Below are 20,727 nucleotides of genomic sequence, written 5' to 3' on the forward strand. Positions count from 1 at the left end.
GAACAAGTACAGCCAGGTTGACATGTCAACCAGGACACGAGCGCATCGCAGCTGCCACCTGGCCAACCATCACAACACCAAGCTCCACAGGAGGGTGGGACTGAAACCCAGTTAGAAAGCATCAAAGCACCTGCAGTGAACACACGACTTCTGCTCCAGGTGCCATGACCTCACCCAGGAGGCCCCAACCCCACCAGCCATCCTCGCAGTCCTGGAGCGGGTCAGGACCCGAGTGCTTCCAGCCCCAGATTCCCACAAGTCCCATAGGGGAGCTGCCACCCTCTGTCTCCACTCAGCAGTCACCTCCTAGAACTCCACCCACCCCACTGTTCCTGGCCTACTTTACTTCCAGTAGGCATCACCTGATGACACGTCATGTGCACAAGGCCAGCACCTGCTCCCACTGAGGGAAGTCGCCTCCACCAGCACCTAGTGAGGAAACACAGCCCGAACAAGCAAAGACCCGGACAGCGCGGCCCAGTCAGCGGGCTTTCTGCCTTCCTCCCAGGGAGGGCCATCTGATGCGCTGCTCACGCTCCCTCGTCCTACAACAGGGCGCACAACAACGCTGTCAACAGGACAACCTGCCCAGGTGGCCTCCGTCTTAAGAGGCTGGGCTGTGTTTGGTTTTAATGTAGCAACAGGGAACAGACCTCAGTGGGCATGTCGGACACAGCAGCACTAAGCAGACTCAGCAGCCCAACTGATCACTCTGTACATCTTTCAAAGCAGCGGGTTACGGTTATGGCACGTGGCGCAAAGCACAAGGGCCGGCCTGAGGACTCCCCACCTGCAGGGGGTCGCTTCCCAGGCAGTGAAGCAGGTCTGCAGGTGTCTGTCTTTCTCTCCCCCTCTGTCTTCCCCTCCTCTCTCCATTGCTCTGTCCTATCCAACAACGATGACATCAATAACAACAACTACAACAATAAAACAATAAGGGCAACAAAAGGGAAAATCAGAATTTTTTTAACTTTTAAAGTATATTTTATGTTTGTTTGGATTTTTTGTTTCCATTGGTTTTTTTCCCCCTCCAAGGTTACCACTGGGGCTTAGTGGTGACATCACAAATCCACCGCTCCCGGAGGCCATTTTTTTCTTCTTGTTTTCTTTCACCTACCCCCACACCCACACCCTCTCTATTTTATTTGATAGAACAGAGAGAAATTGAGAGGGGAGAGGGAGAAAGGAAGACACCTGCAGACCTGCTTCACCACTTTCTTTTTTTTTTGCTTCCAGGGTTATTGCTGGGGCTCAGTGCCTGCATCATGAATCCACTGCTCCTGGAGACCATTTTCCCCCTTTTGTTGCCCTTGTTGTTGTAGCCTTGTTGTAGTTATTATTATTGTTGATGTCGTTCGTTGTTGGATAGGACAGAGAGAAACGGAGAGAGGAGGGGAAGACAGAGGGGGAGAGAAAGACAGACACCTGCAGACCTGCTTCACCACCTATGAAGTGACTCCCCTGCAGGTGGGGAGCTGGGGACTCGAACCGGGATCCTTACGCCGGTCCCTGCGCTTTGCACCACATGCGCTTAACCCACTGTGCCACCACCCGACCCCCCTGCTTCACCACTCTTGAAGCTTTCCCCTTAGGGCCTCAGAGCCGCAGGCCTCTAAGTCTTTTGTGTAACCACTGTGCTATCTCACCAGCCCCCTCTACATCTTTCTGAGAGAGGAAGGGATGCCACAGCACCTCTCACCTTCCATGGTGTTCCTATATGGTGCCTGGGCTCACCCAGGGCCTCACACATGGAAGGTGTGCATCCACAGGGTGAGCTATCTCGCGGCCCTCCCTGGAGCTACTATAGTTACAGGATAGGATCCTGGACTGGAGAGAGAACATAATGGTTATGCAGACAGCCTCAAGCCTGAGGTACCAAAGTTCCCAGGTTCAACCCCCAGCACCATCATAAGCCAGAGCTAAGCAGTGCTCTGGTAAATAACAATCATTGTAAATAAAAAGCCCCAGAGGTGACTCATGAATGGAGCACTGAACCCTCAGGTATGAGGTGCTGAGTTCAATCCTTAGCGTCGCATGTGCCAGCGTGATATTCTGGTTCCTCTTCTCTCTTCACTCCAATTCTCTCAGGTTAATAAGTAACTCAGACATAGGATTCGACCATCTACCAATGTGTCTCTTTGGCAGACTGTTTCTATCAGCCTCAATTTCTGTATCATAAATGGGACTAGCCATAGCTGAGCACGTATCAAGAACTCATTCAACGCCAGCTGGTTCCAGTACTATGATTCTTGGTCTCTTGGCTAAAGTGAACATAGGAAGCTGTACCCTGCTCCTCTACCAGGCTTTTAGAACACTGCTTATAAGGTGAGTGGTGGAGGAAAGATCCCGGTTCGAGCCCCTGGCTCCCCACCTGCAGAGGAGTCACTTCACAAGCGGTGAAGCAGGTCTGCAGGTGTCTGTCTTTCTCTCCCCATCTCTGTTTTCCCCTCCTCTCTCCATTTCTCTCTGTCCTATCTAACGACGGCGATCAATAAAAACAATAATAAAAAAGGGCAACAAAAGGGAAATTAAATAAATATTAAAAAAACATTAAAAAGTAAAAAAAAAAAAAAGTGATCCAGGAGGTAAGTGCAGTGGATAAAGCATCAGACTCTCAAGCATGAGGTCCTGAGTTCAATCCCCGGCAGCACATCTACCAGAGTGATGTCTGGTTCTTTCTCTCTATCCTCCTATCTTTCTCATTAATAAATAAAATCTTTAGAAAAAAAAAAAAAGTGAGTGCTAGTAAAATAAATGTGTAAGTGGTTGAGGGTGGGATTTTAAATTCTAAACCAAAGATTAAAAAAAAAAGTCAGGGGCACGTGGCTAAGCACACATTCCAGGGTCAAGCCCCTGGTTCCCACCTGCAGGGGGAAAGCTTTATGAGTGGTAGAGCAGTGCTGCAGGTGTCTGTCTGTCTTTCTCCCTCTCTGTCACTCTATTCCCTCATTCCCTCTCAATGTCGGGCTGTCTCTACCCAATAAATAAAAATAAAAAAGATAATAAAGAAATGGAGTCAGAGAGATGACGACTACTTTAGGTTAGGATGAGGGCCTTTGCCTTAGCTTCTCTCTCAGTGGCACAAACAGCTCATCTGTCCCCAGGGTCGGAAGCCTCCATACACCCCCTGGTCCCCAGTGAGCTGTCTGCAGATGGAAGACGTGTTATTCCCTGAAAGGCCCAGTCTCACAAGCAACGACTGCTCAGTGTAAGCGTCATGTTTCTAGAAAGTCCTCCACTAAGACACTGCCCACCACGTATAAGATGCAAAAGGACTTAGCACCCTGTGTATACTGTACCAGTACTGGTCAAACTCCTGTTTATCTTTACTGACACCCACCACCAGGTAAACTATCTGGGCGCCAGGCAGTGGAGCAGCGGGTTAAGCGCACACAGTGCGAAGCGCAAGGACCCCCATAAGGATCCCGGTTCAAGCCCCCGGCTCCCCACCTGCAGGGGAGTCGCTTCACAGGTGGTGAAGCAGGTCTGCAGGTGTCTGTCTTTCTCTCCCCCGTCTTCCCCTCCTCTCTCCATTTCTCTCTGTCCTATCCAACAACAATGACAGCAGTGACAATAATAGTAATAACAGCAAGGATAAACAACAAGGGTAACAAAAGGGAAAAAATGGCCTTCAGGAGCAGTGGATTTGTAGTGCAGGCACCAAGCCCCAGTGACAACCCTGGAGGCAAAAAAATAAAAAATAAAAATAAAAAGAATGTCTCTTAAACAAACACTGTGGAGACAGCGTCTTTAACAAACGTGTTGAATGAGCAATTTTGTAGGGATATGATGAAAGTCAATACCAAAAAAACAAACCTGATCACATCATGAATGAATTCTTGAAAAACAGTATCTACAGAAAATCTCTGCAGTTCAAGCACAGTCACAGGATATCGTGAAAGATATTTTAAAGGGAGAACCAGAGTGTGAGTCAGGCATAGCAATGTCAGGGGTTGGACCTGAGGTCACCGTGCTATGCCTACGCCACCTCCCAGGCCGTGTAGCAGTGTGTGCTGAATTTATGGTCAGCTGTTAAGAGTAAAAGGTAGTGAAAAGAACTTTAGATCAGGAACCCTGGGTTGCAACTGCAATGCTGCCACTTCTAAAACAAGTCAATTCAAAGCGAAGCAGCTGCTTCGCTTTGAAATGAGAACCTGCTTATTTGAGACAATGCTTATAAAGAGCCTGGCACAGAGCACACTTCTAACAGTTACAAACATGAGTCCCTCTCTACGTATAAGACACCCCTAAAAGCTCAAGGTCACATTTCTAGATTTTGAAGACTTCACTCTTCTAAAACCTTAACCACACCCTGAATCCCAGCCAGCCATCTGGAAGATGAATTAGGTCATAAAGATTTAAAATTAAAAAAAGCAATCATTTAGATGTGATTTCATCATAACTAAAAACAAACGATGTAAAATATCTACCCTACTTACAGCATCAGTGGGATACGAACAACACAACACGTAGCAGGGTACAGAATGACTACAATGCAAATCATGACACACTGGAATGTGGGTCCTAGAGAAAATTCACTTAGTCACAGATGCAGAGCTACAGAGAAATGAAGTCACCGTGATGAGTCGTATAAATAACAAACAGCAAAGGACTTAAAGACACACTCTACTTAAAGGAAAACGAGACGGCATGCACAAGCACCCACTGCGCTGGGAGGAATCAAGATTGAGCCAGAAAGAAAAAAATCTTCTAACACTATTTGTCTTTTTTTTATGTACTGTATCCTCATTATCTTGTGTTAAAAAAAAAAAAAGTTAGGAATTCTGCCTTACCTAATTTCCTTATAAATAGAAAAAAACTGTCGGGGCTGAGTGGTGGTGAAACTGGTTAAGTGCTCACATCACAATGCACAAGGACCCAGGTTCAAACAAACCCCTGGCCCCCATCTGCGAGGAAAAGCTTCAATAAGTGTTGAAGCAGGGCTGCTGGTGTCTCTGTCTCCCTCTCGACCTCTAGCCCCCTTCTCAATTTCTCTCCATCTCTATCAAATAAAAAATAAAGTTTAAAAAAAATTAAAAAGGGGGAGTCGGGCAGTAGTGCAGCAGGTTAAGCTCACATGGCACAAAGACCAGCATAAGGATCCCAGTTCGAGCCCCTGGTTCCCCACCCGCAGGGGAGTCGCTTCACAGGCGGTGAAGCAGGTCTGCAGGTGTCTGTCTTTCTCTCCCCCTCTCGGTCTTCCCCTCCTCTCTCCATTTCTCTCTGTACTATCCAACAACGATGACATCAATAACAACAACAATAATAACTACAACCACAATAAAAAGACAAGGGCAACAAAAGGGAAAATAAAATTTTTAAAAAATGAAAAGAGGGAGTCGGGTGGTAGCGCAGCAGGTTAAGCGCACGTGGCGCAAAGCACAAGGGCCGGTTAGGATCCCGGTTCGAGCTCCCGGCTCCCCACCTGCAGGGGAGTCATTTCACATGCGGTGAAGCAGGTCTGCAGGTGTCTCTCTGTCTCTCTATCTCCCCCTTCTCTCTCAATTTCTCTCTGTCTCTATCCAATAATAAATAAATTTAAAAAAAAATGAAAGGAGGCAGAGGGTAGATAACATAATGGTTATGCAAAGAGACTTTCATGCCTGAGGCTCCAAAGTCCCAGGTTCAATCCCCTGCACCACCATAAACCAGAGCTGAACAGTGCTCTAGTTAAAAAAAAAAAGAAAAAGAAAGAAAAAAAACTGTCATACCTGGGTTCATCCTAATGTTTTGTGGAGATTTTCACTAACATATTCTTTAATCAAATGAATGTCAACTACCAAAGTATGACACAAGTTTCCAAAAAGTAGTGCAGCAATAAAGGTAAAAGCTTTGGAATGTGTATTAGGAATCCTCCCTCGTGTTTGAATTAACCCATTTTATATCGCTTCATATAAATTAATACCTTCACCTTTAGTTTAATATTTACTAGTTCACAGTACTGCCATAACCTAGAGATGTGCAGTGCGCTGTACTCGCTCCTTCTGTGTCCCTCATTAAAATAGACAGATAGTGGTCCGGAGGTGGCGCAGTGATAAAACTCTGGACTCTCAAGCATGAGGTCATGAGTTCGATCCCCGGCAGCACGTGTGCCAGAGTGCTGTCTGGTTCTTTCTCTCTCCTCCTATCTTTCTCATAAATAAATAGAATATTTTAATATATATATGTGTATTTTTTTTTAATTTAATAGTCTACTAACTTAAGAAATGTTTTCCTGGGGCAGAGGTAGATAGTATAATAGTTATGCAAAACAGACTCTCATGCCTGAGGCTCCAAAGTCACAGGTTCAATCCCCCACACCACCATAAACCAGAGCTGAGCAGTGCTCTGGTAATAAAAAAATATATATATTTCTGCCTGCTCCCCAGTGACTGGTCCTATACATGACCACAAACAAGTTACACCTTCAAGAACTGGGCGAATTCAAGAGCCACAATTCATTCAGGTCATACAAAACCTCTAACTGCATCGTTCACGTTACTGGTTTGAAAGTATAATTCTTGGTGAAAATTGAAGGGCTTCGTGATCCGAGAGGTGGTACAGTAGATAAAGCACTGGACTCTCAAGCATGAGGTCCTGAGTTCAATTCCCGGTAGCACATGTACTAGAGTGATGTCTGATTCTTTCTCTCTTCTCCTACCTTTCTAATTAATAAATAAATAAAATCTAAAAAAAGAAAAAGAAAAAGAAAAAAGAAAATTCAAGTACCTCTAATCCAGGGACAATTTAGAGAAAGTCCTGGGGAGAAACTAATTTCTGGAAGATCAGGCTCTGCCTTACAAGAAGTACCCAATGGAGTCAATATTAAAGAGAAAAAGGAGACAGCTGGCAGTCGAGGGTGGCGCAGCGGGTTAAGTGCACTTGCGCAAAGCTCAAGGACCAACCTAAGGATCCCGGTTTGAGCCCCGGCTCCCCACCTGCAGGGGAGTCGCTTCACAGATGGTGAAGCAGGTCTGCAGGTGTCTCCCTCTGTCTTCCCCTCCTCTCTCCATTTCTCTGTCCTATCCAACAACGATGACATCAATAACTACAATAACAATAAAAACAGCTAGGGCAACAAAAAGGAAATAAATAAATGTTTTTAAAAAGGAGATACTTTTAGAACTACACGAAACAAAGTTCTCTGAGGGGATACTGTGATACTTCCTATTTTAATCAAGGAACCTGACTGATATTCTAATTTAAGACTAAACTACCAATATGCTTGAGGAAACAAAGTTTGAGAAAACAAAGAGCGAGCCGAGAGGGTGGCTGGAGGAGACAGCATAATGGTTATGCAGGAAGGAAGACTGCGCCTGAGACTGAGTTACAGGTTCAATTCCTGGAACCACCATAGTCCAAGGCAGGCGGTGCCAACAGCCAAGCACCACAGCGGGGTGGCCTGCTGCCTCTACCTGGCCTTCAGCCCACCGCGGGCCAGGAGACTCAGTGCCCAGGAAACGGGCTGACTGTGGCGGGCTCAAAGAAGCAGGAAGCCCACCTGAAGGCTGTCTGGGGAAGTGTGCACGGCCCGCGGAAAAGCGCAGAGGGTCCTGAGAAAGACTCCGATTAAAAAAGGGCAAAGTCAGTAGACTCAAGGGAATTCCCTGCACAGACCGCGCCACCCTTGATAAGGATTTTCCCTGAAGGGCATTTAGGGTGGAGAGACAGCGTGGCGCTTCTGCAGAGACTGCGGGCCGGGTGGTGGCGCGCCTGGTGGAGCACTTGAATTACGGTGAGCAAGGCCTTGGGTTCGAGACCCCGGTCCCCAGGTCCCCACCTGCATGGGGAAAGCTTTGCAAGTGGTGAAGCAGGGCTGCAGGTGGCTCGCTCCCTCTCTGTCACCTCCTTCCCTCTTGATTTCTGGCTGTCTACCCGATAAAGATGATTTTAGAGAGAGACTCTCATGCCTGAGGTTCAATCCCCTGCACCACCAGGAGCCAGAGCTGAACAGTGCTTTGGCTTAAAAAACAAAAAAGAAAAAGATGCGAAGATCCGGAGGCCCGGGAGGTGGAGCAGAGGATGAATCGGACTCTCCAGCCTGAGGTCCTGAGTTCAATCCCGGGCAGCACATGTACCGGAGTGCTGTCTGGCTCTTTCTCTCTCCTATGTTTCTCCTTACCAAATAAATAAAATCTTTATTAAAGTAAAGAAACAAACAGAATAGAAATGAACGCGGAGAGCTGCAGAGTCTCTCCAGTAGATGAACTGCTGTGCTTCCCGTCCAGTGTCTGCCACAGGGACCCCGGGACGGACAGAATGAAAGAAAAGGGTGTCAGAATCCTCGCTGTCACCTCGCACGGACGCCGAGGAGAGTCATTCCGTCCAACGTGGAGGATCTGTCTGTCTGTCCGTGGCCGGCCCGGCTCCCGCAGGCCGCCGCCTTCAGCCACCAACCTGGGCCCGAGCCCGAGCCCGCCGCCCGCCGCCTCCTCCCGCCGCGGGTCTCGCGCGTCTCCCGCCGCAGGCCTCCCGCCTCCCGCCTGCCCCGCAGCCTCACCTCGTCAGCGCTCAGCTCCTCCATGGCTTTCCTCTTAATGGTGAAAGGCGTCCGGGAGGGCGTCCTCCGTCCTCCGGACGGGCCGCAGGCGCGTGCGGGCGGCGGCCGGGCTGTGCCCCCGGGCGGGGGAGGGCTCAGAGCTGCATCGTCAGAGCCCGCACGACGGAACTCGAGGGCGCAGCTGCTCGGCTCGGTCGCCCTCAGGCCGCCGCCGATGCCGCCGATGCCGCCGCCGCCGCCGCCCGTGGCCGTCGCCGGGTCCCCGCGAGCCCCGCGTCGGCTGCTCCGGGCCCGGGCGGTGCTCGCGGGCGCGGCTCGGCCGACCGTCTGCGCCGAGGGCGGCTCTGCCGAGGGCCGGGCACGGCCGGAGGCGCGGCGGGGCTGTGCGCGCGGGCCGGGGTGCTGCCGCGGGGCCGGCTCTGCAGAGGGCCGGAGGGAGGGTCGGGCACGGCCCCAGCACCCGCCGGAGCCCGGCACGCCCGCAGACCCGCCGGAGCCGGGAGGAGGAGCACGGCACTCGCGCGGCGCGGATGGGCGAGGAGACCCTTCCACCCTCCACCCCGCTCTTACCCCGCGCCCCGCCGAGTATTATTCATCAAAACAACAGGACGGCCATCTTTGAAAGGGGTCACGTGACCCCCGCCGGGGAGGCGGGGCTTCCAGCCCCGAGACGCGACAGCCAATGGGGCGCGGGCGTGGCGCGGGCGATTTCCTCTCGGAGGCGTCTCCTCCCGCCCCCGCCCTTCCCCCTTCCCGGCTCGGCCTGGGCGGGGCGTCTGCGGGGGGCGGGGCACCGGAGGGGGCGGGGTGTGCGTGAGGGGCGGGGCAAGGGAGAGGGCGGGGCGTGCGCAAGGGGCGGGGCGGGAGGAAGGGCGGGGGGCGGGGCCACATAGGGGCGGGGCCTGGCGTCATAGGGATCCCGGTTCGAGCCCCCGGCTCCCCACCTGCAGGGGAGTCGCTTCACAGGCGGAGAAGCAGGTCTGCAGGTGTCTGTCTTTCTCTCCCCCTCTGTCTTCCCCTCCTCTCTCCATTTCTCTCTGTCCTATCCAACAACAATGACATCAATAACAACAATAATAATAACTACAATTAAAAATAAGGGCAACAAAAGGTAAAATAAATAATTTTTTAATTTATTTCTTTACTAGGGAATTAATGAAATAAATAAATTTTTTTAAAAAATTAAAGAAAAAAGAATTGTTGAGTATGAACATGAAGAAGTAAGAACTGAAGTCTATGCATTGGGCAAGAGACCAGCACACTCTAATGATGGCTCTCTTGGTCACTACCAGGCCACTCCATCATCCAGGGCCCTGGTCAGGGAGTCCTGGGGTTCCCACTCAGACATGATGGGCCTAACAGACCTCCAACAGACCCTCTCTCCACCATCACCGGTCACTTCCATCAGGAAGGTCAGCACACGCCCTCCTGCGGCCTCCCCAGGCCCTGCCCTCACTGCAGAGCAGCCATGGCGGGGACTCCCCACTCTCTGCAGGGAGGCCGGTCAGCCTGCTCTGCCCCTCGAGGAAGACGGGTCCTGACAGGAGAGCAGCCTAGAATGTTCCAGCTGTGAGCGTGCTCAGACTGACAGGGACGCAGAGGGCACATGGGCTCCTGTGCTGAATGTGAACAGACACGGGCCCTGGGTCCAACTGATGGGGTAAACAGCTATTAGTATTTATGTATTTATGTGCTATCTTCAAGTATGGGAGCTACTCTCTGCCCTGACCCAGCTTTCTAGTCCCATTTCAAACTCTGACACCATCTCCCCAGACAAAACTTTTATTCCACCTGCATATTAGCTGTGGGGCTTAGGCAAAATAGTGGAGTCACAGGACCTTTGAAATATATCTAAAGTAGACTTCCGAGCTTGTTCCAACATGAAGACCCCAAATCTCATCTGTTGTATTCCTGCCTTTAGGCTCCTGGTTACTAAACAAACATTTGGTTCTGCTTTGTACATTCCTACTTTCCAGACACCACATTGCAGGTGTTGCCATGACGCCATCCTGTCCTCCCTGGGCAGACGCCCTCCCCCATGTGTCCTGGAGCCTCCCCTCCCCAGAACCCTGCCCCACTAGAGACAGACAGACACAGGCTGGGGGTGTGGACCCACCTGCCAACACCCATGTCCAGTGGAGAAGCAGTGACAGAAGCCAGAACCCCCACCTTCTGTTCTCCATAGAGAATTTTGGAGCATGCTCCCAGAGGAATAAAGACTAGGGAACCTTCCAATGGAGGGGATGGGACACGGAACTCTAGTGGTGTAAATTATGTGGAATTGTACCCCTCTTACCCCACAATCTTGTTGATCATTATTAAATCACCAATAAAAAATAATATTAAAAAAGGATTGTTAAAAGTTACTGCAAAGGTCTGGGGTAGATAGCAAAGAGACTCTCATGCCTGAGACTCCAAAGTCCCACGTTCAATCTCCTGCACCACCATAGGCCAGAGCTGATCAGTGCACTGATAAAAAAAATAATAAAGTTATTACAAAAAAGGGAGAAAGATGACATTGAAGGGTGGGGTAAATTGCATAATGGTTATGCAAACAGACTCTCCTGCCTGAGGCTCCAGGTCCCAGGTTCAGTCCCCTACATCACCATAAGCCAGAGTTGAGCAGGGTCTGGTAATAAAAATAAATAAATAAACAAGCAATCAGGTCTCAGATTTAACTGACGTGTAGTTTACACTCATTTTGCCTTCACTTTCTAACTGTGGTCACACTAGCAACCTGAGGGCATCCTCCCTCCTTTGCTTTTCATGGTAACATCAAGTTGTATATGTTGCAAAGTGTTACCACAGCAATGTGTTACTAACAGCTCGTGGTTACACTTTCTGTGTGTTTGTGTGTGATAAGTTCTCTTCAGAACTTTTAAGTTCTCCACATTCTTGCTATTGGCACCTTGCAAATATACAGTGCCATGTTGATAGCTGTGCATTCCATTGCTATACATCACATGCTCAAGACTTACTTATATTTATCTTTAAAATCTTTTACCAGAACACAACTCAGGTCTGTCTTGCGTTGTTGCCGGGAATAGAACTGGGGACCTCCTTGGCATCAACCATCAAAGCCTTTAGTGGGAGTCGAGTGGTAGCACAGCAGGTTAAGCACATGGCGCAAAGCACAAGAACCAGCGTAAAGAGTCCGGTTTGAGCCCCTTGGAGGTGGGGTCGCTTCATAGGCAGTGAAGCAGGTTGCAGGTGTCTGTCTTTCTCTCCCCTCTCTGTCTTCCCCTCCTCTCTCCATTTCTCTCTGTCCTATCCAACAACAATCACAGCAATAACAACAACAATAATAACAATGATTAACAACAAGGACGACAAATGCAAAGAAAAAAAAAGCCTTTAACGTAAGCATTATGCTGCCTCCCTCATCCTTTACCATCTTGGGATTGGAAGCTTGTCCCTCAGGATGGCTATAACCGGTCTTAACTACCCACCCACCTCAGCTGCCCCCAGTCTGCTTGCGCTTTATTATAATGTGCAAATCTAAGTTAAGCAGCCAAAGCAACAGTATTGTGACAATCTAGATTTGCCGCATATGAAGAAAATACTGTACTGGATAATCTGCTAACCCATAAAAAGTGTATTCTAGAATTTAAAGTTTCTTTTTCCCCCACATGCTTAAAATAGTAACTTGACAGCTAGTATGTAAGGAATCTGTGAGTAGAATCAGACAACTACAACATTCAAACATTATCTGCTCTCCAGGAAAGGAATCCAGTGCCAGTCAGAATGTGGACTCCTAGTGACAGTAATATTTATCTTTTCTTTTATTTTATTTTATTTTATTTTTGCCTCCAGGATTATCGCTGGGGCTTGGTGCCTGCACTTCAAATCCACTGCTCCTGGAGGCCATTTTTTTTCCTTTTGTTGCCCTTGTTGTTTATTGTTGTTGTTGTTTCTATTGTTGTTATTAGTGTTGTTGTTGTTGGATAGGGCAGAGAGAAATGGAGAAAGGAGGGAAAGACAGAGGGGCAAGAAACAGACAGACACCTGCAGACCTGATTCACCACTAGTGAAGTGACCCCCTCCCCTCCACCTGTGGGAAGCCTGGGAAGCTGGGGGCTGGAACCAGGATCCTTATGCCAGTCCTTGCGCTTAGTGCTATGAGCACTTAACCCACTGTGCTACCACCTGGTACCCCTATTTATTTATTTATTTATTTATTTATTTATTTTTACCAGAACACTGCTCAGCTCTGGCTTATGGTGGTGCCTGCCTGGAACTGAACCTGGGACCTGCAAGCCTCAGGCTTGGGAGTCTGTTCGCATAACCATGCTATCTCCCCTCCCACATTAGTGTTTATATGTTTGCTACTGCTGTTTTCTTTGTTTGTTTGTTTGTTTACCAGAGCACTACTCAGCTCCCATCACACTGGCTTGTGGTGGTTTAGGGGACTGGACCTGGGACCTTAGAGCCTCAGTCATATGAGTCTATTAGCATAACTGCTATGCTATCTACCCCTGTCCCTGACCATTTTTTAAAAATATTTATTTATTCCCTTTTGTTGCCCTTGTTTTATTGTTGAAGTTATTGTTATTGTTGTTGTTGTTATCCTTGTTGGATAGGACAGAGAGAAATGGAGAGAGGAGGGGAAAACAGAGAGGGGGAGAGAAAGACAGACACCTGCAGACCTGCTTCATCACTTGTGATGTGACTCCCCTGCAGGGGGGGAGCCGGGGGCTCGAACCGGGATCCTTATGCTTTTTTTCCTTGCACTTTGTGCCACCTGCGCTTAACCCTCTGTACTATCGCCCAACCCCCCTGATCTTTTTTTTTTTTTTTAACCATAGTGCCATTCAGCTAATTCAAGTTATGTGCATTATAATTGCACTGCCTTCCTGGACTTAAAAATATCATTTCATTTTGAACTACAGCATCTGCGGAAATGTGCATGAGATCAAAGTAAAACCAGCACAGTCCTGTCCTTGGTCAAGGACACATCCAGCACTTCCAGGCCCCTTGGCAGGCTGCACCGCCTTTGTCTCCATACCTTCCTGACCACAGTCCTGTCCTTGGTGTAGAGAGTGGCCATTATCCAAATGTTCAGCATGACTTTTTTTTTTTGCCACCAGAGTTATTGCTGCTTGATGCCTACACCATGAATCTGAATCCACTGCTCCCACAGACCTTCCTTTCCTTTCCTTTTTTTTTTTTTAATTGTATATAAGGCAGAAATTGAGAAGTGGGGCCGGGTGGTGGTACACCTGGTTGAGCGCCCATGTTACAGTGCACAAGGACCCCCAGGCTCCAGCCCCGGCTCCCCACCTGCAGGGGAGTCACTTCACAAGTGGTGAAGCAGGTCTGCAGGTGTCTTTCTCTTCCCCTCCTCTCTCCATTTCTCTCTGTCCCATCCAACAAAGGTGACAATAATAACTACAACAATAAAACAACAAGGGCAACAAAAGGGAATAAATAAGTAAATATTTTTAAAATAGAGGCAGTGGCACAGCCAGTTAGGCACATATATTGCCAAGTGCAAGGACCTGGCTTCAAGCTCCTGCTTCCCTCCCCACCTGCAGAGAGGGTATGTGCGCTCAACCAGGTGCACCACCACCCACCCAGCCCCTAAATAATTCTTCCTCCCTTCCTTCCTACCTACCTTCCCTTATGTTGTCCTTGTGTTTTATTGTTGTAGTTATTATTGTTGTTATTGATGTCGTCATTGTTGGATAGGACAGAGAAATGGAGAGAGGAGGGAAGACAGAGAGGGGGAGAGAAAGACAGACACACCTGCAGACCTGCTTCACCGCCTGTGAAGTGACTCCCCTGCAGGTGGGGAGCACGGGGTTCAAACCGAGATCCTTAGGCTGGTCCTTGCGCTTTGCGCCACATGCACTCAACCTGCTATGCTACAGCCAGACTCCCTAAATAAAAAAGTTTTTCTGATTATCTTTATTTATTTATTGGACAGAGACAGAAATGGAGAAGGAAAAAAAATGGAGGAGATTGGGAGAGAGACCTGCAGCTCTGCTTCACGACTCTGCTCCCCCCACCCCCGCAGGTAGGGACTAGGGGCTCAAACCCAGGTCCTTATGCATTGTAACATGTGCACTCAACCAGGTGCAGCATCACCTGGCCCCCCACTGCCTCCATTTTTTAAAAGATGTATTTATTTTTGAAAGACAGGGGAGGTGGACGGGGTGGGGGGGGATAAAAGAGAGAGGAGAAGGGTGAGGAGGTAGGGGGAGAGAGGGGGAGATGGGTGGAGAGGTAGGGAGAGGGGAGGGGGAGATGGGTGGAGAGGTGGGGAGAGTAATGGAGAGAGAGGGGGATGGGGAAGGGGAGAGGAGAGAGGGGGGATAAAGAAGAGGGAGAGGAGAGGGGGAGGGAGGATAAAAGGGAGAGAGAAGGGGGAGAGGGAGAGGGGGGTGGGGAGAGGAGTGGAGGGAGGGATGGGGAGCACTGTTGGGCTCCAGCAGAAGGTAGTGTGGAGGGTGGACATGGTCTCTGGGGCCTCAGGAAAGCTAGTTGACACTCTGGTCACACTCCACCTGACCTGAGGAAAAGACAATTCATAATGAGAATGAGATTGGGAATTCTCCTGTCTGTCCTTTCTTTTGTTGTTTTCGCCGGGCTGGCTTCACGGGCGGGTAACAGACGACCAGGGACTCATGGTTGAGCTGTACGCAGTATCTCTTTATTCATGCAGGATGCAGCACAATCTATACCAAGCTAAGCTAAATGAAAACTAAAACGAACAATGTTGTCTTATATATACTTCCCAAGTAGGGTGTGAACAGGATGTGACACAGAGAGGGTGGAGAGAAAAGTGACTGGTGGAAGATCAGGGTGTGACAAGGAGAGGATCAGGGTGTGACAAGGAGAGGGGGCGGAGCAGGTGAGAATTCTACCACTGAACCACCAATGCCCTGGAGGGAGGGTGGTGCTTGTTAACAACGGTTATGTAAATAGAATGAAGTGGTTATGTAAATAGAATAGTGTTAAGCAGGGGGGATTAAACTAAATGAAACAGAAGGGTTTTTTAAAAGCAGAATTAGAAGTATACCAACAATTCCCCCTTTCTTTTTAACTAATGGTCATAGTATCAGGATTGTGGGGTGAACAGAAACCTATATCGTACAGGTGTTTTCAAAAGAACTGGCATAAGACATGGAAAACAAAATAGGCAAGCAGCAATAACCAGTGTGATGCCAAGGGGAACGTTTCTTGCCTCAAAGGGCAAGGCCTAGCAGGCGAAAGGGCATTTCTTGCCTCTAGGAGTGCTTCATGCCTCTGAGGGCATCTCTTGCCTCTTGGGGCGTTTCCTACCTCTGTGGGCATAACCTAATAAGGAGGGGGAGTTTTCTGACTCTGGGAATAGAGCCTGCAGGCGAGGGGACATGGTCTATAAAGTCTCAAGGCAATTGGCTGAAGTTAGTCTTTGAGAAACACAGCAACGTGTACCAGTAAGTCTGATGGAGGTGTCAGTCCAAAGTAGCTGACCACAGAAGAAAATGCCAAGGGATGAAACGCTGCATGTCTGTCTCGATGGGGAATGTCGGCCACCAGAATTCTGCTTTTCTGTAGAGAGTGAGCTTTGGAGTCTGTGAATCTGTTTCTTCAGGTCGTGCCAGGTCACATCATTGGTTTCCGGGGGTGTGTTGTAGTCATTCCATCTTGTGGGTGATGTCGGAGAACAGGATCCAAATGGATTTCCAGGAATTTCATTTGAGTAGATGCTTTTTCATGTGAAGACTTGACAGTTGAAATTCACTTACTTGTCAAACAAAACTTGTAGCAGATTAGAAGTTTACTATAATTGATAACTCTATTATAATTGGAAGTCCTTTCTAGTATGATTTTAAGGTCGTTTAAACAGTTTGAACTCAATAAAATGTGGAAAGGTAAACAGAAGAACCACGGTAGAAGCCTCAGGCATGAGAATAATTAACATAATCATTGCACTATCTGCCCCATCCATAGCTCATACCGTTTCAGGATTAAACGTTTCAGATTTATGCCAAGACGTAAAAAAAGAAATCAAAGGAGGGAAAAAAATTTTTTTTGGATTGTTTCTGGATGTCTCTAGAAATCATGGCTGTGTCCAGTATTTTTTTTAAGTCAATGTCATACAAAAATTCAGTCATTTAAATCACTCTCTTACGAAACAGATCTCACCATGTAGTATCATGATTCCTGGAGGGCGTCCTAGTCCAAAAAGCTCCTCGAAATTCCATTTGGGGTGCTTCTGACTGTTCCTGCAGGATTGCTTCAGGCACCCATTTTTAAAAGCGTCTTCCCATTGAAGAAAGAATCCAATCAGGAGAGTAGAACTAACCACGTGTGAAGAAAGAATCCAATCAGGAGAGTAGAACTAACCACGTGTCTCCATTCTTGGGGACTGCCAGGGTACTGGAGAATGCTCCTCAAATTAGAGTAGTCCTTCTCCATGGGAAAAATGTGAGAAGAAGTCCAGAAAGTCCCAGTGGAAATCCCCATGCATATCCCAAGGTCTACGATCACGGTCATAAAGAACCAAATTGTGGCCTGGAGTAAAATGTAGTCCTTTTCCTCAGGAAACATGGGAGAGGGAATCCAGAAAGTCCAAGGAGAAGTCTCCGTGCATCTCCCAAGCTCTATGATCCCGGTCATAAGAAACCAAAGTTCCCGGTCAGGGAACCGAAATGTGGCCCAGAGTAAAATGTTCCAGAGACAGAGTAACTATCTCATGATGAAACAGCAGAGGCTTTGGCAAACCTCTTCATAAGCAGAAGAGAAGACCACTACCTCCACGTGGCCCAATCTGCTTCTCTAGCACCCAACTCTGAGGTGTCAGCGCAAATAAAGATTTGTGTTTCCTCTTCGCTCTGGACCCCTCCTCTCTCCTCCGCGGCCCGCGCACAACAACATCTGGCTCAACAACATTCTTCCTTCCTTCCTTCCTTCCTTCCTCCTTCCTTCCTTCCTTCCTTCCTTCCTTTCTCTTTTTAACCAGAGCACTGCTCAACTCTGGCTTATGATGGTGTTGAGGATTGAGCCTGAGACCTCAAAGAAACAAGAATGGAAGTCTTTCTTTTCTTTTTCTTTCTCTTTCTTTCTTTCTTTCTTTTTTTTTTTTTTTTTTGCCTCCAGGCTTATTGCTGGGGCTAGGTGCCTGCACTAAGAATCCACTGCTCTTGAAAGGCTGTTTTTCTTTCCATTTTGTTGCCCTTGTTGTGGTTATTGTTGTTATAGCTTTTGTCATTGTTAGGACAGAGGGAAATGGAGAGAGGAGGGGAAGACAGAGAGGTAGAGGAAGACAGACACCTGCAGACCTGCTTCACCGCCTGTGAAGCGATCTCCCGCCCCCGCAGGTGGGGAGCCGGGGACTCACACTGGGATCCTTACATTGGTCCTTCAGCTTCGCACCATGTGCGCTTAACCCATTGTGCTACTGCCCAGCCCCCCTGGGAGTCTTTCTTTTGAAGGTATTTTATTTACTTACTGACCAGAGAGAGAACCAATGCATTACTCTGGAATGCATGATACCAAGCATAGGACTTGGGACCTCATGCCTTAACATTGAAGATTTTAGCTACTACTCCACTTTCTAGGCAATGTCTAGAATTCTTTTTTTTTTTTTTTTTCTCAGAGCACCACACAACACTGGTATATGGTGGTGGTGGTGTGGGTGACTTCAGCCTAAGGCATGCAAATCTTTTGCATAACCATTCACATGTTATGTTCAGTTTAAACTGAAAGGTTTTTTTTTTTTTTTGAGACTCACATAAAAGTCTCTGCATAACCACTATGCTATCTACCCACCCTGAAAGTTTGTTTATTGCTACTGATTAGAAGAATGTTTTTGCCAGGGCCCAAAAAATTACACACAGATGATGGTTAGATGCAAATGAACGCATCTAGTAACTTTCAAAAGCAAGCATGTCATTGTGGAAGCTGAAAGCCATTCAAATGAAGGGCAAACAAGAAAATTAGGGAAAATGGTGCTCTACCAAAAAAAAAAAAATCCTGGGAACTGAAGTAGAAATTCTTGCCCTGGGCATAAACAAAAGGGAATACCAAAATATGAGTATAATCAGTATATCCAGAGTTCCTGGCCTGAGATTCCAAACAAAGAGATCATAAGTGATAACAACCAATAAACGGGTGGAGGAAGCTTTTGAGTGGTGGATGTGCTCCTGAAACTAGACTGTGGACACATTACACAAGGGTCTAAATTCACTTTAGAAACTCATCCAACTGCACGAGGATAATGAGTGGATCATGGGATGTAAATTATAATTCAGTGAAGCCAGACACAATAGGATGAATTCAGCCACCATAGAGGTGGCTCAGCAGTGGAACATCTGTCTGGCACGTGTGAGGCTGTAGGTTTGACTCCCAGCACACATGTAATCAAGAAAAACAAAAACAAATACAACAAAATATAACACAAAGGGCAGAGTCTCTCAAAGAAAAGAAGGGGGGGTCTGTTGCCTTGGCATAATGAGGTCTTGTGTCTCCTTGCTCCTCTTGTAAGCTGCTCTGCAGTAGAATGGCCCACCAGCAGCTCTGTCACTGAAACAAATGCCTCAGCAGGCACTGTGAATGTCAGCATGTCCTGTTACCCGGAGAACTCTCCAAGCAAGCATTCAGAGCCCTGTCTGAGATGTGAGGAGGCCTGGAGGGGCGTGTGTGTGAGAGTTTGTGTGTGTGAGTATGCGAGTGTGTGTCTGTGACTGAGTGTGTGTGTGTGTGTGTGAGATTGTGACTGAGTGTGTCAGTGTGTGCGTGTGTGTGTGTATAAGTGTGTATGTGAGTGTGTGAGTGATTGTATGTGAGTGTGTGTGTGTCAGTGTGTGCGTGAGTGTGTGTGTGTAAGTGTGTATGTGAGTGATTGTGAGTGTATGTGAGTGTGTGTGTGTCAGTGTGTGCGTGAGTGTGTGTGTGTATGTGAGTGTGTGATTGTGTGTGAGTGTGTGTGAGTGTGTGTGTGACTGTGAGAGTATGTGTGTGTGTGTGAGTGTGTGTGAGTGAAAGAGAGTGTGTGTGAGAGAGACAGAGAGAAACTGACTTATTTGGGAAGATGTGTTTTTCTGTTTAATTTCTTTTTTTTAAATTTTATTTATTTTCCCTTTTGTTGCCTTTGTTCTTGTTCATTGTTGTTGTAATTATTATTGCTGTTATTGATGTTGTCATTGTTGGATAGGACAGAGAGAAATGGAGAGAGGAGGGGAAAATAGAGGGGGAGAAAAAGACAGACACCTGCAGACCTGCTTCACCGCCTGTGAAGTGACCCCTCTGTAGGTGGGGAGCCAGGGGGCTCAAACCAGGATCCTTATTGCTGGTCTTTACGCTTTGTACCACTTGCACTTAACCTGCTGCACTATTCTGTTTAATTTCTTTTCTCCTTTTTTATTTTTTTATTACTGAGGACAGAGAAACTGAGAGGGGAGGGGGAGGGGAAGGGAGTGAGAGACCTACAGACTTGCTTCACCACTTGTGAACCGTCCCCTGCAGGTGGGGGTCTCTGTGCAAAGTGACATGTGCACCAGTGCCCTTCTATATAAATCTTTCTTTCTTTTTTTTCTTAACCAATTAATTACTTTTTAAAAAAAACCAGAGCTATGCTGTGGTTTATGGTGGTCAGGAAATTGAACCTAGGATTTGGGCACCTCAGATATGAGAATCAGACTGATTTTCTTTTATTTTTCTAAATTTATTTATTTATTCCCTTTTGTTGCCCTTGTTGTTTTGTTGTTGTAGTTATTATTGATGTTGTTGTTGTTGGATAGGACAGAGAGAATGGAGAGAGGAGGGGAAGACAGAGGGAGAGAGAAAGACAGACACCTGCAGACCTGCTTCACCGCCTGTGAAGTGACTCTCCTGCAGGTAGGGAGCAGGGGGCTCGAACTGGGATCCTTATGCCAGTCCTTGCACTTTGCTTCACATGCACTTAACCCGCTGCGCCACTGCCCGACTCCCCAGACTGATTTTCATCTAGATAGAATGACAGAGAGGAGAGACATCACAGCACAAAGGCTTGGCCCAGCACTGTGCCACCTTGCACGTGGTGCTGGATCGTGAACCTGGGCTACAGTCAGGCAAGGTATATGCTCTGCCCTGTGAGACATATTTTGAGTCTCCCTTGAAATAAGCAAATAAAAAGATTGAAAAAAAAAATAAATAAATAAATAAATAAAAAGATCGGTTAATGAATTAATGAGAGAGCAAGAGAAAACCAGAGCCAGGGATCAGATTCAGGAGCTCAGGCTGGCAAGCCAGCCATTTTCTGAGCTGCCTTCCCTGGGCTG

At 47.7% G+C, this 20,727-nt stretch overlaps 1 protein-coding gene across 2 annotated transcripts in view; it reads right to left on the reverse strand.

Annotated features, from left to right (window-relative positions):
- Positions 1-9,051, reverse strand: part of UBE4B (ubiquitination factor E4B) — a 116,633-nt gene extending 107,582 nt beyond the window's left edge. The window contains exon 1 of one of the 2 annotated variants that reach the window (XM_007535706.3): positions 8,480-9,051. In XM_007535706.3, coding sequence (XP_007535768.1) covers positions 8,480-8,503 — 24 coding nt within the window. In that variant the 5' untranslated portion in view covers positions 8,504-9,051. The remainder of the gene's footprint in view (positions 1-8,479) is intronic. The other variant, XM_060170932.1, reaches the window with a different exon arrangement.
- Between the last annotated feature and the right edge of the window lie 11,676 nt (positions 9,052-20,727).

The sequence above is a fragment of the Erinaceus europaeus genome, chromosome 13 (genome assembly GCF_950295315.1).
Source record: "Erinaceus europaeus chromosome 13, mEriEur2.1, whole genome shotgun sequence".
Classification (NCBI taxonomy): domain Eukaryota; kingdom Metazoa; phylum Chordata; class Mammalia; order Eulipotyphla; family Erinaceidae; genus Erinaceus; species Erinaceus europaeus.